This window comes from Acomys russatus, chromosome 12, assembly GCF_903995435.1.
Source record: "Acomys russatus chromosome 12, mAcoRus1.1, whole genome shotgun sequence".
Lineage (NCBI taxonomy): Eukaryota > Metazoa > Chordata > Mammalia > Rodentia > Muridae > Acomys > Acomys russatus.
The window spans coordinates 38,881,684-38,898,607 of NC_067148.1; the positions used below are offsets into that span (position 1 = coordinate 38,881,684).

General features: G+C 45.9%; 1 protein-coding gene across 3 annotated transcripts in view; it reads left to right on the forward strand.

The window, feature by feature from the left end:
- Positions 1-408: 408 nt before the first annotated feature.
- Positions 409-16,924, forward strand: part of Atg16l1 (autophagy related 16 like 1) — a 32,758-nt gene continuing 16,242 nt past the window's right edge. Inside the window, exons 1-9 of one of the 3 annotated variants that reach the window (XM_051154271.1) lie at positions 409-623; positions 4,937-5,030; positions 8,924-9,029; positions 9,646-9,719; positions 10,396-10,647; positions 13,555-13,620; positions 15,703-15,789; positions 16,368-16,424; positions 16,635-16,682. In XM_051154271.1, coding sequence (XP_051010228.1) covers positions 509-623; positions 4,937-5,030; positions 8,924-9,029; positions 9,646-9,719; positions 10,396-10,647; positions 13,555-13,620; positions 15,703-15,789; positions 16,368-16,424; positions 16,635-16,682 — 899 coding nt within the window. In that variant the 5' untranslated portion in view covers positions 409-508. The remainder of the gene's footprint in view (positions 624-4,936; positions 5,031-8,923; positions 9,030-9,645; positions 9,720-10,395; positions 10,648-13,554; positions 13,621-15,702; positions 15,790-16,367; positions 16,425-16,634; positions 16,683-16,924) is intronic. The other 2 variants (XM_051154272.1, XM_051154273.1) reach the window with 2 other exon arrangements.

Here is a 16,924-nt window from a genome sequence, read left to right on the forward strand (position 1 = left end):
GGGGAACTGTCACTCAACTACAACCAGTCACCTAACAGGGGAGTGACCCTCACTTCTGACCTGAAATAAAGAAAAACAGGCCGACAAAGAAAAAAAAAAAAAAAAAAGTAAAAGAAGCAAGGAAACAAGACACCAGCGAACAAAACAGCCCCTTTCCTGTCTCCTTCCGCGAAGCCAGGGCGCCTCACAGCGGCTGCCTCTCGTCACCGACACTTCCGGCTCCAGGATTGCGTCATTTGAGAGCGCCCCGCGACGCCCCCGGCCGCGAGCTTGCGCGTCGCCTACGACGTCTCGCGACGAGGCGGGTCTTCCGGCCTTGTCCAAAATAATTTCCGGCAGGGACCGGAAAAAAATCATCCCGGATAGGCTTGGGGGGTGTCCTGTGCGTGGAGGTGAGGTTCCGGCGGTCGGTCCCTGTCCGCCCGCCGCTTGCTGCATGCTGCAGCCTGCAGCCTCCAGTGTCGGCGCGGATCAGCGGCGGCCTTGAGGCGCCCGGGCAGCGGTCGGCATGTCGTCGGGCCTCCGCGCCGCAGATTTTCCCCGCTGGAAGCGCCACATCGCGGAAGAACTGAGGCGCCGGGACCGGCTGCAGAGGCAGGCGTTCGAGGAGATCATTCTGCAGTGTGAGCCGCACGCGCCGGCCCCGGGTGGGGAGTGGAGCGGCGCGGCAGCGGGAACCCCAGGCCGAGCCCCGGCCCCGCCCGCGTGCCAGCGCGCATGGCGGCCTCTGCGGAGACCTCGTGCCCCGCACGCCCCAAGTTCAGCGCTTTCTTTCTTTGACTTAAAACCTTAGAAGGGATCGTAGAGGGTTCTTCTTCCGCGTTCTTTACACGGGCATTGTTTGTGGTTGTAAATCTCGACAAGCCACTCGGCGTTGATGCATTTAGGTAGTCAAGCTCCAAAAGCATCCTGCCCATAAGGGATCAAGTTCGAGTTAGACAATGACTTTAAGCATTGACTTGAGAGATGAACATTCTCTTCGGAGTGCTGTGAAAGGAGTGGTTTTTTTTTTTTTTTTTTTAATTTCTCAGGGCCCCTCCATACTTTTTGTATATATTTTGAGTTTTATGAGTTGTCTATTAGATCATAGCCTTTGCTGTAATTGAAAGCCGCCTTAGATGAGAGAGAAGTGGTTTCTTTGCGATCTTGAGGATCCAGAATATCTTTTGTATTCTGGCCTGCCTCCCCCCCCCCCCCCTCGTCATGTTTTTGGAGACAGGGTTTCTCTGTGCAGCCTTGGCTGTCCAGGATCTCCCTTTGTAGCCCAGACCAGCCTCAAACTCACAGAGATCCACCTGCCTCTGCTTCCCGACTGCCGGGGTTCAGGGCCTTTGCCACCATGCCCAGCCTATCTCTTTGTATTAAGGTGGGTTCTCCCGAGCATTCTCGTGCTTCGTGTTCCCAATTTTGCCAATCTGTTTGACAGTTGAGCGAAGAAATTGTCACTCGTTGGTCCTAAGGTCCCGACATCTGCTTTCTGAGATAACCTGGGCAAAGTCTTTCTAAGGTTTTGTGAACAGTGGGATTCGAAATATCACTGTTTGCGTTCTCATTGAGATGAATCAGTAGTTTTCAGGCTTATCTGCACATTAGAATCATGTGGGTGATCTTTTTAAAAAATTGAAAACCAAAGACAGCTCAGACTAATTAAGCCAGTATAAATGGCAGAGCTTAATTAAGTATAGTTTTTGTTATGCTTCCTGAATGGTTCTGATTTGCATACAGAGTTTGAGCACTTTGTTAAGTAATTGGTATGTAAACACCATCTTATGGTAAAACAGAAATCTCAGGTGCTCATAATCTCCGAGACAAAGTGGATCGTTTTTCTAATTTCAAAACTGGATGTCCTGTTGGTAGGAGAGTGTAGAACCGTCTGAATGGTCAGAGATGGGGAGTATTTTAAATAATGAGGATTCTTTCCAGGTTGTGAAGGGCTGAACTGAGATGAATTTCAGGTGATCTGGTCCTTAACACTGAACTTCAAGCAGGGAAAGCTGGGACATTTAGAACAACCACAAAAGAAAAAAATTTATCTTGTATTATAGACTTCAGAGGGTGGAATCCGAGTTTGCTAGGTTAGTGAAGGCACGAGATGGAAGATAAAGCTGTGCCTTAGGAAGCTAGTACTATTGTCCCACCCTACTGTAGGCTGTTAGATGCTGGCATTTGTCAGTTTACAGAAGGTGCTGGAGAGCATGTACGGTGGCTGGTCAGTGCTACCGGGGCAGCCTTTGTGGTCCTACTGAAAGAGAGTAAGCATCTTTGGTCAGTCGAGTTAAGGAATGTCTATTTAAGGAGTCAGAAGAGAAAACAGTATGAGAGGCCGGTGGAGCAGGTTGGACAGACAGCCTTTGCTTGCTTAAATCTTTCTTTATAGGCCAGGGCATTGAGCATACCTGTAGGCGTGTATTAAATCTACTTTATTTGGGTTCTTATATCTCTTTCGCCCTTCTCCTCCCCAATCGCTTCCAAAATGCCAACACCAGTTAGGAAAGAAAGTTAGTGGGGAGAGGGGCCGGGGTTCTCCTTAGCTATTTCCTGTTGGTTAGGGTCATTGGGTTCCTTGGGGAAAGTCCAATCTTTGTTTCACGATGTCTCCAACTTCTCATCACACTGCAGCAACAGCAGCCAGGAGCATCCCTGACCTCCACTCCCCACGCCTGGCTCTGACATTTATTTCCTCTCAGGGCCTGCACACGGGCAAATAATCTGCTGCTGTGGACAGTCTAAAGCAGCCTCATATCCTACACCTGAGATTAAAGCACAAACATAATAGCATAACATAAGAGTTTTTAAAGACACCAAAGTGTCCTGTTCACATATCTTTTCCTGTTTGACTATTTACCTAATTCATTCTAACCTTTGCAAGCTGGTCAATTCTGACCATCCATCTTGTATTCCCTTTGTAGTTCCTGTCTGAGCCTGAAGAAAAACATGAAGAGAGGCCTTATGTAGGCATAGGCTTTCTTATGTAGGAGGAAACCCTTATGAAGGAGCCCTCTTAGATACCTACCTACCCACCCTTATCACAGGGTGTCCGTCTGTGGTGAAACTAAATGGCACCAGATTTTAAATTTGTTTGTTTGTTTTGGTTTTTCAAGACAGGGTTTCTCTGTGTAGCCTTGGCTGTCCTGGGCTCACTTGTAGACCAGGCTGGCCTCCAACTCACAGCAATCCACCTGCCTCTGCCTCTTGAGTGCTGGGATTTCAGGCGTACGCCACCACACCAGGCTATTTGTTTGTTTAATTGAGACAGGGTTTCTCTTTATAGTTTTGGCTGTCCTGAACTTGCTTTGTAGACCAGGCTGGCCTCAAACTTAAAGAGATCCACCTGCCTCTGCCTCCCAAGTGGTGAGATTAAAGGCGTGCAGCACCATTCCCTGCTTAAATCCCTCTTTTTGCCATGCTATTCAAGGAACCACTTTCTCCTAAAGTTCATCAAAGGTAGGAAAAAGTTTCCTGCATTTCCATTTTCAAGGAGAAGTGGTATCACCACCATGCCCAGCTTTGGTTGTAGTTTGGATCTAACCACAGTTCTACAAGGTTCCCATGGTCAGTTTCTTGTTCTGCTTGGTGATGTTGGAACTCAGAAGGTGGTGCTTTAGTTTTGAGACTGGGTCCATAACCCAAACTGGCCTCCAGCTCAGATCCTTTGTAAGCCTGCAGAGTGCCAAGATTAGAGGCATGGCCCCTGACTCAGAGCTGTCCTTTGATTTGTGGAGCTGTGTCTCCCGTTTTTCCCCAGGCACAAGAAGAGTTCTTTTTTACCAACTGAGAATTTTTTTTTTCTGTTGGCAGTACTGTGGCCTTGAGCCCAGAGACTAAAGCCAGCTAGACTACTCTACTGTTGAACTACACCTCAGCACATAACAAGAAAACTTTTCAATGCAGTTGCTCCACATTCTCTCCCTAGTTATCTCACCAAATAACTAGGAAAAACTAGATCCTGGGAAAGGGAATCTTAAGCCTCACTGTCCTGCCTCTCAGTTGGGTATTTTGCACGGCTCCACATGAACAGACTGGCCATGTTTCCTTTCAGTTGTAGGCCTGCAGGCTGTGACCTTTTGTGGAGGGATTACTCTCATTTGTGCCCCTGAGCACTCCCTCATTTGGACCTTATTAGACTATACCTTTGTATGTCTTTCAAGCCCCCGCCTGTTCTTTTGAACTCCTGTGCTATTTACTGTCTCTCTGAGCAGAAAGAACTCATTGCCAAAGTCTTTCCTATAGAGTTTAGGCATAAACCCCCATCCATTTGCCTGTGTGAGAAGCCTCACACTGGTCTTTGACATCTTTCTAATCCAAGTTTTTCATGTAACTTCACTCCTTTTACACTGTCTTATTTTATCATTGTCAAACGAAGTCTAAATGTTTCACGCTTCCACCTTTAATCCCAGCACTTGGGAGGCAGAGGCAGGCAGATCTCTGAGTTCAAGGATGCCTGGTCTACAGAGCAAATTACAAGACAGCCAGTCTACTAGGGAAACCCTGTCTTGAAAAAAGTCTAAATATTTTGTCCTTCTTTTTCCTGTGTTGGCTCCAACCTTTATTTCCAGCCCACCAGACTTTCTTTTTTCCCCAGTGCCCTGATCTAAAAAGTAATTAAATTCCTCAATAGAGTGAAGTTCTATAATACCAAGCATTTCATCAAGCTGTGGTGCATGGTATCTTGTTCCTATCCCTGAGGTGGAAAACAATAGCCTTGGAGATAGGAAGCCGTTTTGGTTTTCTTCACAGGGGCCATTCTTGCAGGTGTGTGCCTATGGGTTTCTGCCTCTGAAGAATTAAGTTCCTAGATTGCTACAAGAAGTGGCCAACCCTTTGCAAACATTTTAACATCTAACAGTGACACATGCTCTTGGTTCTAAGTTTTGTTAAAATATGTGCATGGTACAATAATAGCTTTTTTTCCCCCCTCCTTTATGTGTATGTATAGATACCAAGTTGCTGGAAAAGTCAGATCTTCATTCAGTGTTGGCCCAGAAACTACAAGCTGAAAAGCATGACATGCCAAATAGGCACGAAATAAGGTATTCTGAAACAAATTTATATTGTACATTTTATTTGAAACCTGTCTTAGTGTGTCTTTTCTCTCTCGCGCGTGTGCGCGCGCGCGCGTGCGCGCGCGCGCTCTCTCTCTCTCTCTCTCTCTTGATTTAGTCTGAGGGTGAGGCCCTGGCACTGTGGCCCAGGCTAGCTTTGACCTTGAGGCGGTCCTTCTTCAGCTTCCCAGATGCTGGCATTATAGGAGCACACCAGCATGGCCTGCTCCCTTATCCCTTTCTAAAGCAAACAGACACTGTTTTCTTGCCTAGTTTTTCTCAGTTTCTTTTAAATAACTCTTGTTTTTGTTTTTGTTTTTGTTTTTCAAGACAGGGTTTCTCTGTGTAGCCTTGGCTGTCCTAGACTCCCTTTGTAGACCAGGCTGGCCTTGAACTCATAGTAATCCACCAGCCTCTGCCTCCCAAGTGCTGGGATTAAAGGCGTGCGCCACCACCACCTGGCCAAATAAAAACTCTTTTTAAACTCATGTAACTAAAATAGTTGTTCATAAGACACATACACATACACTCTTAGAAGCCTATCAGTACTGTGTTACCAAGCTCTAAGCCCTGTTCACGTGGTACTTATATCAGTCTCTCTTCTAACCCACTGGGTGGTACTTTTTGAATAATTGGGAACAAGGCCTAGGTCTGGTGTTGCAGACCTGGGTTCCCAGCACTCATGAGTCGGAGGCTGGCCAGAGCGCTTGAGTTTGAAGCTAGACACACATAGCAGGTCCCAGGCTGGCCAGGCCACATAGTGTGCGCCTGCCTTTAAAAAAAAAAAAAAAAAAAAAAGCTAAATAATCAAACAACTGGGTTCCTGAGTAGTCTTTCCAAAGCCTTGTTAAGACAGGATTAACTGGCAAACAAACACCGATTGCTTTTTATTATAGTGTTGACCTGTTTGATCCTTTTTAGCATGGGTCTTTCAGCTTTAGCTTGTGAAATCAAATTAGCAGGTTGCAATAGGCTTTAATTTTTCTTTCAAGAACTAGATTGGAAAAGTAGCAGTATGCATTAATGGGAAAGGTAAGTCCTGATAAATATCCATGAATGTTCATGCAGAATGTTTGACTTGTGTACTGGGCCTTAGTGGAAGGCCATACTTAAGTGCAAATGGGGCTCAGAGTCTTCCTGGCCTCTCTCCATACTGTCCATGACATCTGCATAGTTGGTGGCTTGTATAGGAGAAGTGCCCATTATTAATCGAAATCTATACTTTTTGCATGTTGACACCAAGTAATTGTTAAAAACAAGGTAGCTGACTTAAGGTTTTAAAATCAAAACCAGAAACAATAGGTGTGACCTACCATTTACTTCAGCCTGTATGTGCATCTTCCATGTAGCCTTCTGTCTGGCTGGCAAGGTGGTCTTCTGGGCGATGACATGGTAGGAAGAATCCTAGAGAAGAGATGGCTCTGCTCAGCTTGAGTTCTGCCTTCTGCTTCATCACAGTTCAGGGGATCCTGCCCATGTGGCCTCACTGCTTTCATCTCCTGATCCTTGCTTTCGAATGCCAGGCTAGAAATGCATTCGATGCTTTGTACATTCCATACTGCTTTGCTGTCAGAGAGGTTGGTGAGATCCTTTCTAATCACTCAAAGTTGTTAAGGAAAGCTTTATACAAGGCAGTCTACTTTTTTGTCTGCTGGTTTCTACCTCTTGGGCTAAGATTAAAGAAGTATCCAGTTAGTTGCCTTAAAAGGTGAGATAAATGAATATTTATGCTGAAATGTATGATTTTTTAAAAATCCAAGTATAGGACTGGAGAAATGGCTTAGCTGTTAGCTGTTAAAGGCTAGGCTCACACACACACACACATACACAAAATCCAAATATAAGCAGGAGTTTGAATTATGACTTGTTACTCTGCTGTTCTAAGACAGGGCCTCTCTATTTAGCCCTGGATGTCCTGGAACTCGCAGGTGTGTAGACAAGGCTGGCCTTGAACTCGCAGATCCTCCTGCCTCTGCTGGGATTAAAGGTGTGCACCACCATGCCAAGCCTATTATGCTGCTCTTTGTCGGCACCCTCCCCTTTTGCACTGTACTCTAAATCTTAAGGAGTAGGCTGTTTCCTCCCTTTTAAGTGTGCATGTTCTAGGGGATAGAGAGATGGTTCAGTGGTTAGGAGCACTGTGTACTCTTCCAGAGGTCCTGAGTTTAATTCCCAGCAACCACATGGTGGCTCACAACCATCTATGTGATATAATGCTCTCTTCTGGTGTGCAGGCATATGCAGACAGAACACTATATACATAATAAATAAATCTTCTGAAAAGTGCATGTTCTAGTTACTGTCCAGCCTTCTTCCTTTTTTCTATCCCCCCTTTCAGATCAGAGTCAATACTAATTATGAGTATCTGGAGCTCCTGCCAAGACTCTCTCTTGAACCATAAATCTTCAGTTGTAGTTAGCCAAAATTTTGCAGAATCTCTGAAATAAAAGTTTATTTCTGTGCAGATGCTGCACCGAAAAAGCCATTGCATTTGTCAAAAGTGTGTAGTCACTACACCTGGTCAGAGCTATTAGTGGCTCTTCGCTTTCCCTTGAGCCTTGGGACTGACAGGCATTCCTTGAGGAGAACCAATTACTTCTGGAACTGTTTGGGTTTGAGTCAGGTATTTCTCTGAACAGGGTTTAGTGGCCCTGGAGATCTATTATTGTGGAATTTAAGTGTGGGTTTCCACATAGTTTGTTTTGCCAGGAGCTGTTAACTGATTAACTTCCTTTATCTTTACCCTTCCACCCTTCTACCTTTATAATTTAGAGCCTTTCGTTGGTTTTCATCATAGTCTTGCTTCTGAAATAATATCAAGTACCTGACAAAATTCTCAAAACAGAATGACTATTGTGGTGACCTGTACTCCTGCCTTACCTATGCCCTTCAGTGTGGGCACAGGAAGAATCCTACTTCCTTGCCTAGACCTGCTCCTTCCTCCCCGAGTCTTGCCATACAATTATTGGTACTTGGTTTGCTGGTTGTTCAAGCCCAAAGCCCTGAGTCATCCTTGATTCCTGTCAGCCTTTCATTCCCCACATCCAAGTACTGTAGGCACACTTCACAATGGGTCTGGACTCTGAACTGTCTCCAGTGGCACTGCTGTGGGTGAGCTGCCTTCTGTAGTAGAGTTCCCCAGTGTCTTGCTAATTGGTCTCACTGTTTCTGCACTAGCACCTGCTCCCCACCTCAGACTGCTAAAATCCCTCATCAGTGAGTCAGTGCCACCCTACAGTCCAGGGCAGTGGAGGCTCAGCAGTAGCTTACTTTCTGAGTCCTGACACGTGTTCCTCTTCACTGACACTCTGCCTCTCCCAGGTCTGTAGAGTGCTGCGCCCTCTACTCAGCGGAGCCTGCTCTAGGTAGAGGGGGCGTATGTCTTGCCCTTCATTGCTTTCTGGTCGCCTTAGAGCAGCCCTGTTCCCTTCCTTCCGTTTGTGCTTCTTTGTAACATGTGACTTCACACGTTACTTGTTCTGCTCACCTATTTATTAACTGTCAGATGCCTGAGAACACAACTGTGTGCTCCCTCTGCTTTTCCCGTCAGAACTAGCAGTACCTGAGCCCTGCTGGCGTGCAAATGCTTGTAATGAGTGGCCGTGTTGGTGGCGACCTACACTTCATTCCGCAGCCCAGCCTTTGCTCCTGAGCTGACTGGCAGCTGTGCTTGTGTTTGGTTTGCCATCACTAGCCTCCTGCTTTCTACCCTAATGGCTCAAGATTGGCTACTGTTTCAAATGCCAAAATGGGTTGGTAGATTGCACAGGTTCAAATCAAGGCATTAGTGCTATATTGCCTAGGAGGAAAGGCCTGGAGTCTGATTCTTTATCTCACTGTCCTTTTTTCATGATGTCTTCATGTGCCTGATGGTGATTTAGCCCTGGACACGATGGTGCATGGAATGATAGTCAGCTACAAGAAATGGCCCAGTTGAGGATCAAACACCAGGAAGAGCTGACTGAACTGCACAAGAAGCGTGGGGAGGTAAAGAAAGCCCCTCAGCTCTTTGTAGGGTCCTCTGGGAGGAGGCAGGGAAACAGTCATGTGAAACTTCGCAGTAATCTGGTCTACATTGGCATTACAAGCGCTATGGGGGATGAGGGGACAGGACACAACAAAGAAACCATCAAGCAGCATGAGTCGTGTTAGCAGGAGGGGAGCCAAAGCCAGACTGCTGCTCTTAACAGCAGCGTAAGAGAAATGGTAGGGCAGTCTCGAAGAGAAAAAAATTTACTATGTGAGCCCTCAAATATCAGAGTCACTGAGGGAAAGTGCTTTACCCTGGTTTCTGATTTTATATAAGACAGCTCTAGACAAGAAACTGCCTTTACTATGTTCCCCTTGGTCAGTTAGGAGGTGGAAGGGTAGATGGTGTCCTCTGCACATACCTCAGATCCAACGAAGATTCGCAGTCAGAGGCAGCAGACAGCCCCAAAGGCCCGCTGCCTGCCCTCTGCAACCACCTCCATTTTCCTTTGAACTTTACCCAACCCACAGGTACTTCTTCTGTCTTAAAAATTAAGGAGACAGTAACCCATTATGAAGCTTGTGGCTGAGAATCAAAAGTCTCTTATTGATGAGAATATTCTTTCTCTCCCAGTTAGCGCAGCTGGTGATTGACCTGAATAACCAAATGCAGCAGAAGGACAGGGAGATGCAGATGAATGAGGCAAAGTAAGTAGAGGCCATGTCTTCTGGGGTCTGCAGTGGGGCACACACTGGCTCTGCTATACCGAGTGGGGCTGGTGGCCACACTGCGCTCAGGATTTTATTACAGTGCTTACAATCTCTGGGGTCTTTGCTAAGAAAAGCAAGGCGCCCTTGGGCTCCTAGGTGCTGAACATCTGCCTGTGGAAGTAATGATGGCCCCTGCAAATGAATGCTGCAGAGGATTCTCAGCTCTCCGTGGACACTGGTGTCCTCTACTAGGGGTTCGTCTACTAGAGGCAGGGTCACAGTGTCCAAGCACATATCTCTTGGGGTGGTGGAAGATGCATTTGTGAACAGCAAGATTGTTAACTAGCAAGAATTCTGACAGACAAGAGAAACAGACTCAGGGTTAGTGCCCTAGAGCTGTGGAGAGGTCCTTGCAAGGCCCTTTGCCATTTGGGAAAGGCCTAGAGTGTCCCCTTCCCTTAGGTCCTGTTTTCCCAAAAGCTACAGTTACTGGCTGTTTGCAGTCAGGAGGTGCTTCATCATGGGTGTTTGCTAATAGAACTAGTCTGCATAACAAGGAACTAGATGGGCCAGGTATGGTGGCCAGTGCTCCCACTGCTGCTCGCTCAAGCCCACCTAGGTGGCTGTGGTTACGTGGCTCTGATGAGGGAAATCTCTCAATTTGTACTTTCAGAATTGCAGAGTGTTTACAAACCATCTCTGACCTGGAGACTGAGTGCCTCGACCTACGCACCAAACTGCAGGACCTCGAGATAGCCAACCAGACCCTGAAGGATGAGTATGATGCCCTGCAGATTACTTTCACTGCCCTAGAAGAGAAACTGAGGAAAACTACTGAGGAAAACCAGGAGCTGGTCACCAGGTGGATGGCTGAGAAGGCCCAGGAAGCCAACCGCCTCAATGCGGAAAATGAGAAGGACTCGAGGTGGGGTGTCTAGCTGTGTGTGGCTACTCCAGGTGGGATGCCTAGCTGTGTGTGGCTACTCCAGGTGGGGTGCCTAGCTGTGTGTGGCTATTCCAGGTGGGGTGCCTAGCTGTGTGTGGCTATTCCAGGTGGGGTGCCTAGCTGTGTGTGGCTACTCCAGGTAGGGTGCCTAGCTGTGTGTGGCTACTCCAGGTAAGGTGTCTAGCTGTGTGTGGTCAGTGGGTTCTGGGTTGAGCGGAGCAGAACCTAGCTCTTTGAAAAGAAAACCATGCCTGGCAGTCGTCAGTGTGGTGCTGGTAGAGGAGTCATGAGCCAGAGAACAGTAGTCAAATTAGCCAAAATCAGAGAAATTTGCATTTGTAAGAACATTTGAAGCTGAGCAGAGGGGTACACTGTTCAAGCAGCATGTCCATGTTGCGGGTTCCCCTACTGCTGCCAAAATGAATTCTTTATTTCTTTTTTCTTGTTTTTTTCAAGACAGGGTTTCTCTGTGTAACCTTGGCTGGCCTCAACTTGCTTTGTAGACCAGGCTGGCCTTTGTAGACCAGGCTGGCCTCCAGCTCAGAGACCCGCCTGCCCTGCCCCCTGGGTGCTGGGTTACAGGTGTGCGCCACCTTGTCCAGCTACTACCTCCCAGTTCATGAGGCTAGCCAGACCTGGACAAAAAGTCTGATTCTGCTAGTGTGTAAGGACACTATAGTTTAATCTCAGAAATTGAAAAGAGAAATTCTAGGCTGGAAAGATGGCTCAGCAGTTAAGAGCACTGGCAGGAATCTTTGCCAGAGGACCTAGATTCAATTCTCAGCACCTACATGGGAGCTCACAACTGTCTGTAACTCCTGTTCCAGGGGATCTGATACCCTCACATAGACATACATGCAGGCAAAATACCAATGCATGTGAAATAAAAACAAGTAAATCTGAAAGTGAAGTTCCTAGATGAAATTCATTGCTAATGTTTTTAGTACAGTGAAGACTGGTAGGATTTATACCAGAAAGTAAAAGATGGATCACTGGGGTGTCAGTCAGTTAAATGAATGACATTGAATAAGGAATTTTATAACCATTCGGTTAATACTGTCCCACCAAGTCCAGATTAAAAACCGCATAATCCAGGGTAACAACAGCAAAGCTTTTGAAAAGAACACCTGTATGACCAATATCTAATACTTGAAGGTTTTTTTGTTTTTGTTTTTATGTATACAGTATTCTGCCTGCACGTACATCTGCAGGCCAGAAGAGGGCACCAAATCTCATTATAGATAGTTGTGAACCATCGTGTGGTTGCTGGGAATTGAAAAGGGCCTGGGCAATGGTGGCGCACACCTTTAATCCCAGCACTCGGGAGGCAGAGGCAGGTGGATCACTGTGAGTTCGAAGCCAGCTTGGTCTACAAAGTGAGTCCAGGACAGCCAAGGCTACATAGAGAAACCCTGTCTTGTAAAACCAAAAAAAGAAAGAAAGAAAGAAAGAAAAGCGCCTGCTGCCAAGAATGATGACATCTGACATGGTGGGAGGAGAACCAGCTCCTGGAAGTTCTCCTCTGTCCTCCACACATGAATCCCCTGCAGTTCCCGTGTGCACACACAGAATGTAAAAAGAAAGGCAGTAATAGAATTCTAAGTGGGGGGCTGAAGAGATGGCTCAGAGGTTAAGAGCACTGGCTGTTCTTCCAAGGGTCCTGAGTTCAATTCCCAGCAACCACATGGTGGCTCACAGCCATCTGTAATGAGATCTCTTTCTCTCCTCTGGCAGACAGAACATTGTAAACATAATAAATAAATATTAAATAAATAAATAAAAGAATTCTAAGTGCGGGTAAGGTCTTCACAGAGGGATAAATTTGCTAAGGAAGGGAGGAGACCACCTTGGCTAAAAAGTAGGAGTTCCTAAGGTTAAGCCTTAGGAAGGGGAGACATGATTCTGAAAGAGGTGGCAGTGGGCTCACCCTGACCACAGTTACTACCCAAAGCTAAGACTGCCTGGTCTGAGTTCTGGACATTCTGCCAGTCTGGGGATTTCAAGGTGCTTTACTTGGGAACAGTGATACAATTGTCCTTGGCCCCACATCTGTGGGCTGCATATAATTATTTAAATAGTGTTTGCATTTCCTTGGTGTCCTGCGTCCTCTAGAGACGATGTAATAATATGAAAGCATGCACATAAATTGTGTGCAGGAGCTATGCTGCCGGCTTGAGCTTCTGCAGGCTGATGGCCATCAGGTTGCTTCTTATTTTTGTGTCATGGATGGGTTAATAGGTAATTCACTACAAAAAGCTAAGTCATAGCTATATCGAACCATGGGATCAACTTGAAGCACCTTTTTTGTCCTAGCAGCCAATTTTCTTCTGTGAGAGTGTGCACTTGCCACAGTTTATAAGTGGTTCCTAAAAAAGACTCTGTAACTCAGGCCATTAGGCTTAGTGGCACGCACATACCTAGAGCCCTAGAGCCTTTTTATAGTGGAGAGCCTCATCAGTATGCGTGGGTGGGTATTTGGGTGTGTTTGGCAATACATTTGAAGAGCCTGAAAATTTTTTTTGTGTGGGGAGGAGCAGGAGGTGTGTTCAGTGCTCAGTAGATGTACTGCTATGTGACTGCCTTACTCCTTGAAATAGACTTGCTCGCTGAACCTGAAGTAAAGCTGGCACTGATCATCCTGTCTGTACTCCCTCTGGTGTTACAGGAATGCAGCCATGCTGGGCCTCTAATTAGATGCTAGGATCTGAACTCAGGTCCTTGTGTTTGTGTGAGTGAGTACTCTTACCCACTGAGCCATCTCTCCAGTCCTGAACTGAACATTCCAATATGCCTTCAGAACTAAAAGTTTATTGAGAGTGATAGCTAGTGCTTTCCTCGGCAGGCATCAATTTACATTTTGTTTGTTCATTTTGTTTCTGCAAACAGGCGGCGTCAAGCACGGCTGCAGAAGGAGCTTGCAGAGGCAGCAAAGGAACCTCTACCTGTTGAACAGTAAGTACGGAGAAGTTAATCAAAACTGCTCTTAATGATTTGCTTTATGGTTTTATTTTTTTAAAAGATAGAAAAGTCTTTATTTTGTTATGGGGAGATACTGGGGATTGGTGCTACAGCTACAGCCCGAACTTAACTATTAAAGACAGAAAATAAAAACGCATTATATTACCACCACTGAAAAGATGGCATACGTACAACCATGTTTGTTAATTTTACTCCGATGGCTTCTCATTGCACTTAGGAATAATGTACTGAAAATGGCCTTTGACTGTATTTCAAATCAGTTACTTGGGATGAATTTTTTAAAAGTATATGTGTTGACTTAGGACTTGAGATATATCACTAAATTGCTTTCCAGAGAATTCTTGTTGACAACAGTTACTAACTTCCTGTGCAGAGAGCCACTTATTTCCTATAGACTCATGGATCATTGACCTTCCTCTCATTAGACCTGTAGTTATGTGATCTGGGCTGTGCTTTCAGTCTTTTACATGCTTGGCTGTGACCTTACTAGAAGTTTGTCCAGTCTTTTGAGGCTCAAGGAGGCCAGTAGTTCCTTTGCAAAAAGAAATGAGATGGAACCGGCTCTTCCTAGTCCACCTGCTGGAGATGGAGAGCCTGGCACTGGCACTTCTGTGTTAGGTAATAGGTATTTCTGTAGTGATGCTCCCTGCCCTGACTCCAGATGGGTATTCTGCTGGAATGTCTGAGCTTCAGATTTATGACCCTCTGTTTCTTAGATGATGGATACCTGGGGCTGATAGACGCTCAGCAGTTTAAAGCATGAGTTGCTCTTGCAGAGCACCTGGGTTCAGTTGCCAGCACCCACATGGTGGCTCACAGCCATCTGTATCTCCAGTTGCAAGGGATCCAGTGCCCTCTTCTGACCTCCCCAGGTACCCAGCATGATACATACATGCATCAGGCCAAACACAAATAAACTTACATTTAAAAAAATTTTTTTATATTGTTTCCTTTTAAGTGGAGAGTAGTGGGAATAAATCTCCTAAAAGTGAGGTTGGTTCCTTTAAAACAAAAAAAAAAAAAAAGGAAAAAAGAAAGAAGTGTCATGCCTCTGCCTCTTGTTTGTGGGTGTAAACCAGTGACATAATTAAGAAGGATCCAGCATCCTTCCCAGGATCCCATATGGAAACAGTTTGTTATAGAGATTTTTCTAATCTCTATACTCCTGGAAAATGTCTCAGAGTGTAGGTCCTAGACATTTACTTGGGGATGGGGTGATGATATGACAGGACCTGGTATTTTCTGGGGTGTGGGCCTATGTACACTTCTAGGCACTTTAGAGCCATGCGACTCCGTGGCAGAGCATCATTGTAGGCTTGGCTCATATCGTGCCTCTTGCCATCTTTCTCTCGTCACTCTCTCAAACTCTAGTCTAGAAAAGCCAGCCATGTAGGAAATCAGGCATAGCCTTGGTCTCCTTATTTTCTTTTATATCCTAGCCAAGAGTGTGTCGCAGTTATTTGCAGTCTTAGAGTAAATAAGGGAAGATAAATTTACCTAGTCATGGTTTAACTTGCTTGGTAGAACAGGTTTTTAAGTATATATGCTTATAATCCAGATAGTCATGGGAAGGGGGAAAAAATTTAGCTTTCTAATTCTTAAGAATCTAAACAGTAGGTGGTGAACTCTTAATATTTTAAGATATCCCCCCCCATAAAGATTGTAGCACAAGGAATCATGAAGACCAAAATAATTACTTGCCTTCCCCACAATCAAGAAAGAATTGACCTACAAGAATATGTAGGAAGAGGATTTCCACAGATGCCTGCCATCCGCTGGGAGAACCAACACTAAGGAGCTTGTTGAGACCACAGGAAGTGTGCAGACTCCAGCCAGCAGAAACACATGCATTTAGGTTTTGTTTTTGCAAAGTTGCCATTATTGCTTTTGAATAGGTAACATGTTTATGTTTCTCAAACCTGATGTAGTTCTCCTTTCTCCTTCACCATCACTTTGCACCAAAGTCTCAGGGAGTCCATCACTAACTAGAATGTGGTACTGGCCTTTGCAGAGCTCCCGTTTAAGATGACGACAGATTCTCTCATTTCTTTCCAGGGATGATGACATTGAAGTCATTGTGGATGAGACATCAGATCACACAGAAGAGACCTCTCCTGTACGAGCCGTCAGCAGAGCAGCTACGTGAGTGGACCGGCTGGGTGGGGAGAAGGCGAACTCCAGCATCAGTGTGACTTACATTTGTGGACATGACATGAGATTAGTCAGATGTACCCCGAGTGCCTAAACCCCTTCCGCCCCACGAGAAAAGAGTGGGCGGGAAGCAGAGTGGCCTGGCATTTCTAACACAAGCAGGTGCAGCAGCCTCCTGAGAGATGGGTGAACACTAAAGTTTTTACACACAATGACTGTCCAGATCTCAGGACACAGGATAGATAGACATTGTAGGGTTTTGTGTAGGTAGGGATGAAAGACACGTGGGGCTTATCATTCACACCCACAAGTTTGGTGAGTTAAGCAGAAGCCTTGTCATTTACAGGGACATCAGGTTAGTCCCGGGGAGCTGTGTTTCTTTTGAGACTGGGCCAGGCTCTACCTTCTGTCTCCTTACTATTTCCTGGTTGTTCAAATGCCATGTTGAGTTGGTCTTGGCTGGGATTTGGGAATGAAAAGCGTACTCCCATCTACTTATTTTTAGGGGATGTTTTGATTTGGGGGCAAAATGTTTCTAAGGTTTAAACCTATCCTCCCCTCCTCTTTAGTAAGCGACTCTCGCAGCCTGCTGGAGGCCTTCTGGATTCTATCACTAATATCTTTGGGTAGGTTAGAAGACCTTCACCTTTCCTTTTTAAAATGTGTAAATATACCTAAGCATATGTATGTGATGTATTATTTATAATGTACACCAGAATTTCAGTGGTACCAAGAACATGGATGCCTTAATTCAGCTTGTCATTTAGCTTCTTCCTCTTCTGCGACTTCCTTTCTCTTTCTCTTGCTGCGAGCTGATCTATGGCCTTTCCCTGTAGTCTGTCCGAATCTCCCCTTTTGGGACACCATTCTTCTGAGGCTGCCAGGTGAAAATATTACCCTCTCTCAATCTGCCCGGCATGTGAGTGTGGGTTGTTGATAATCGTGCTGATCACACTGTGCTGCCCGCAATCATCGATGTCTACATGCTAACCAGGGCGCTTTGCATGTTCCTAGGAATGAATGCTGCAGCCCTCGAGCTGGGCAGTCAGGTTAAGCTTCGTGCAGTCATTGTGCGCTCGACACTCTTCCTCCTGGCATGCGTCTGACTCTGCCTTGACCACAGTGT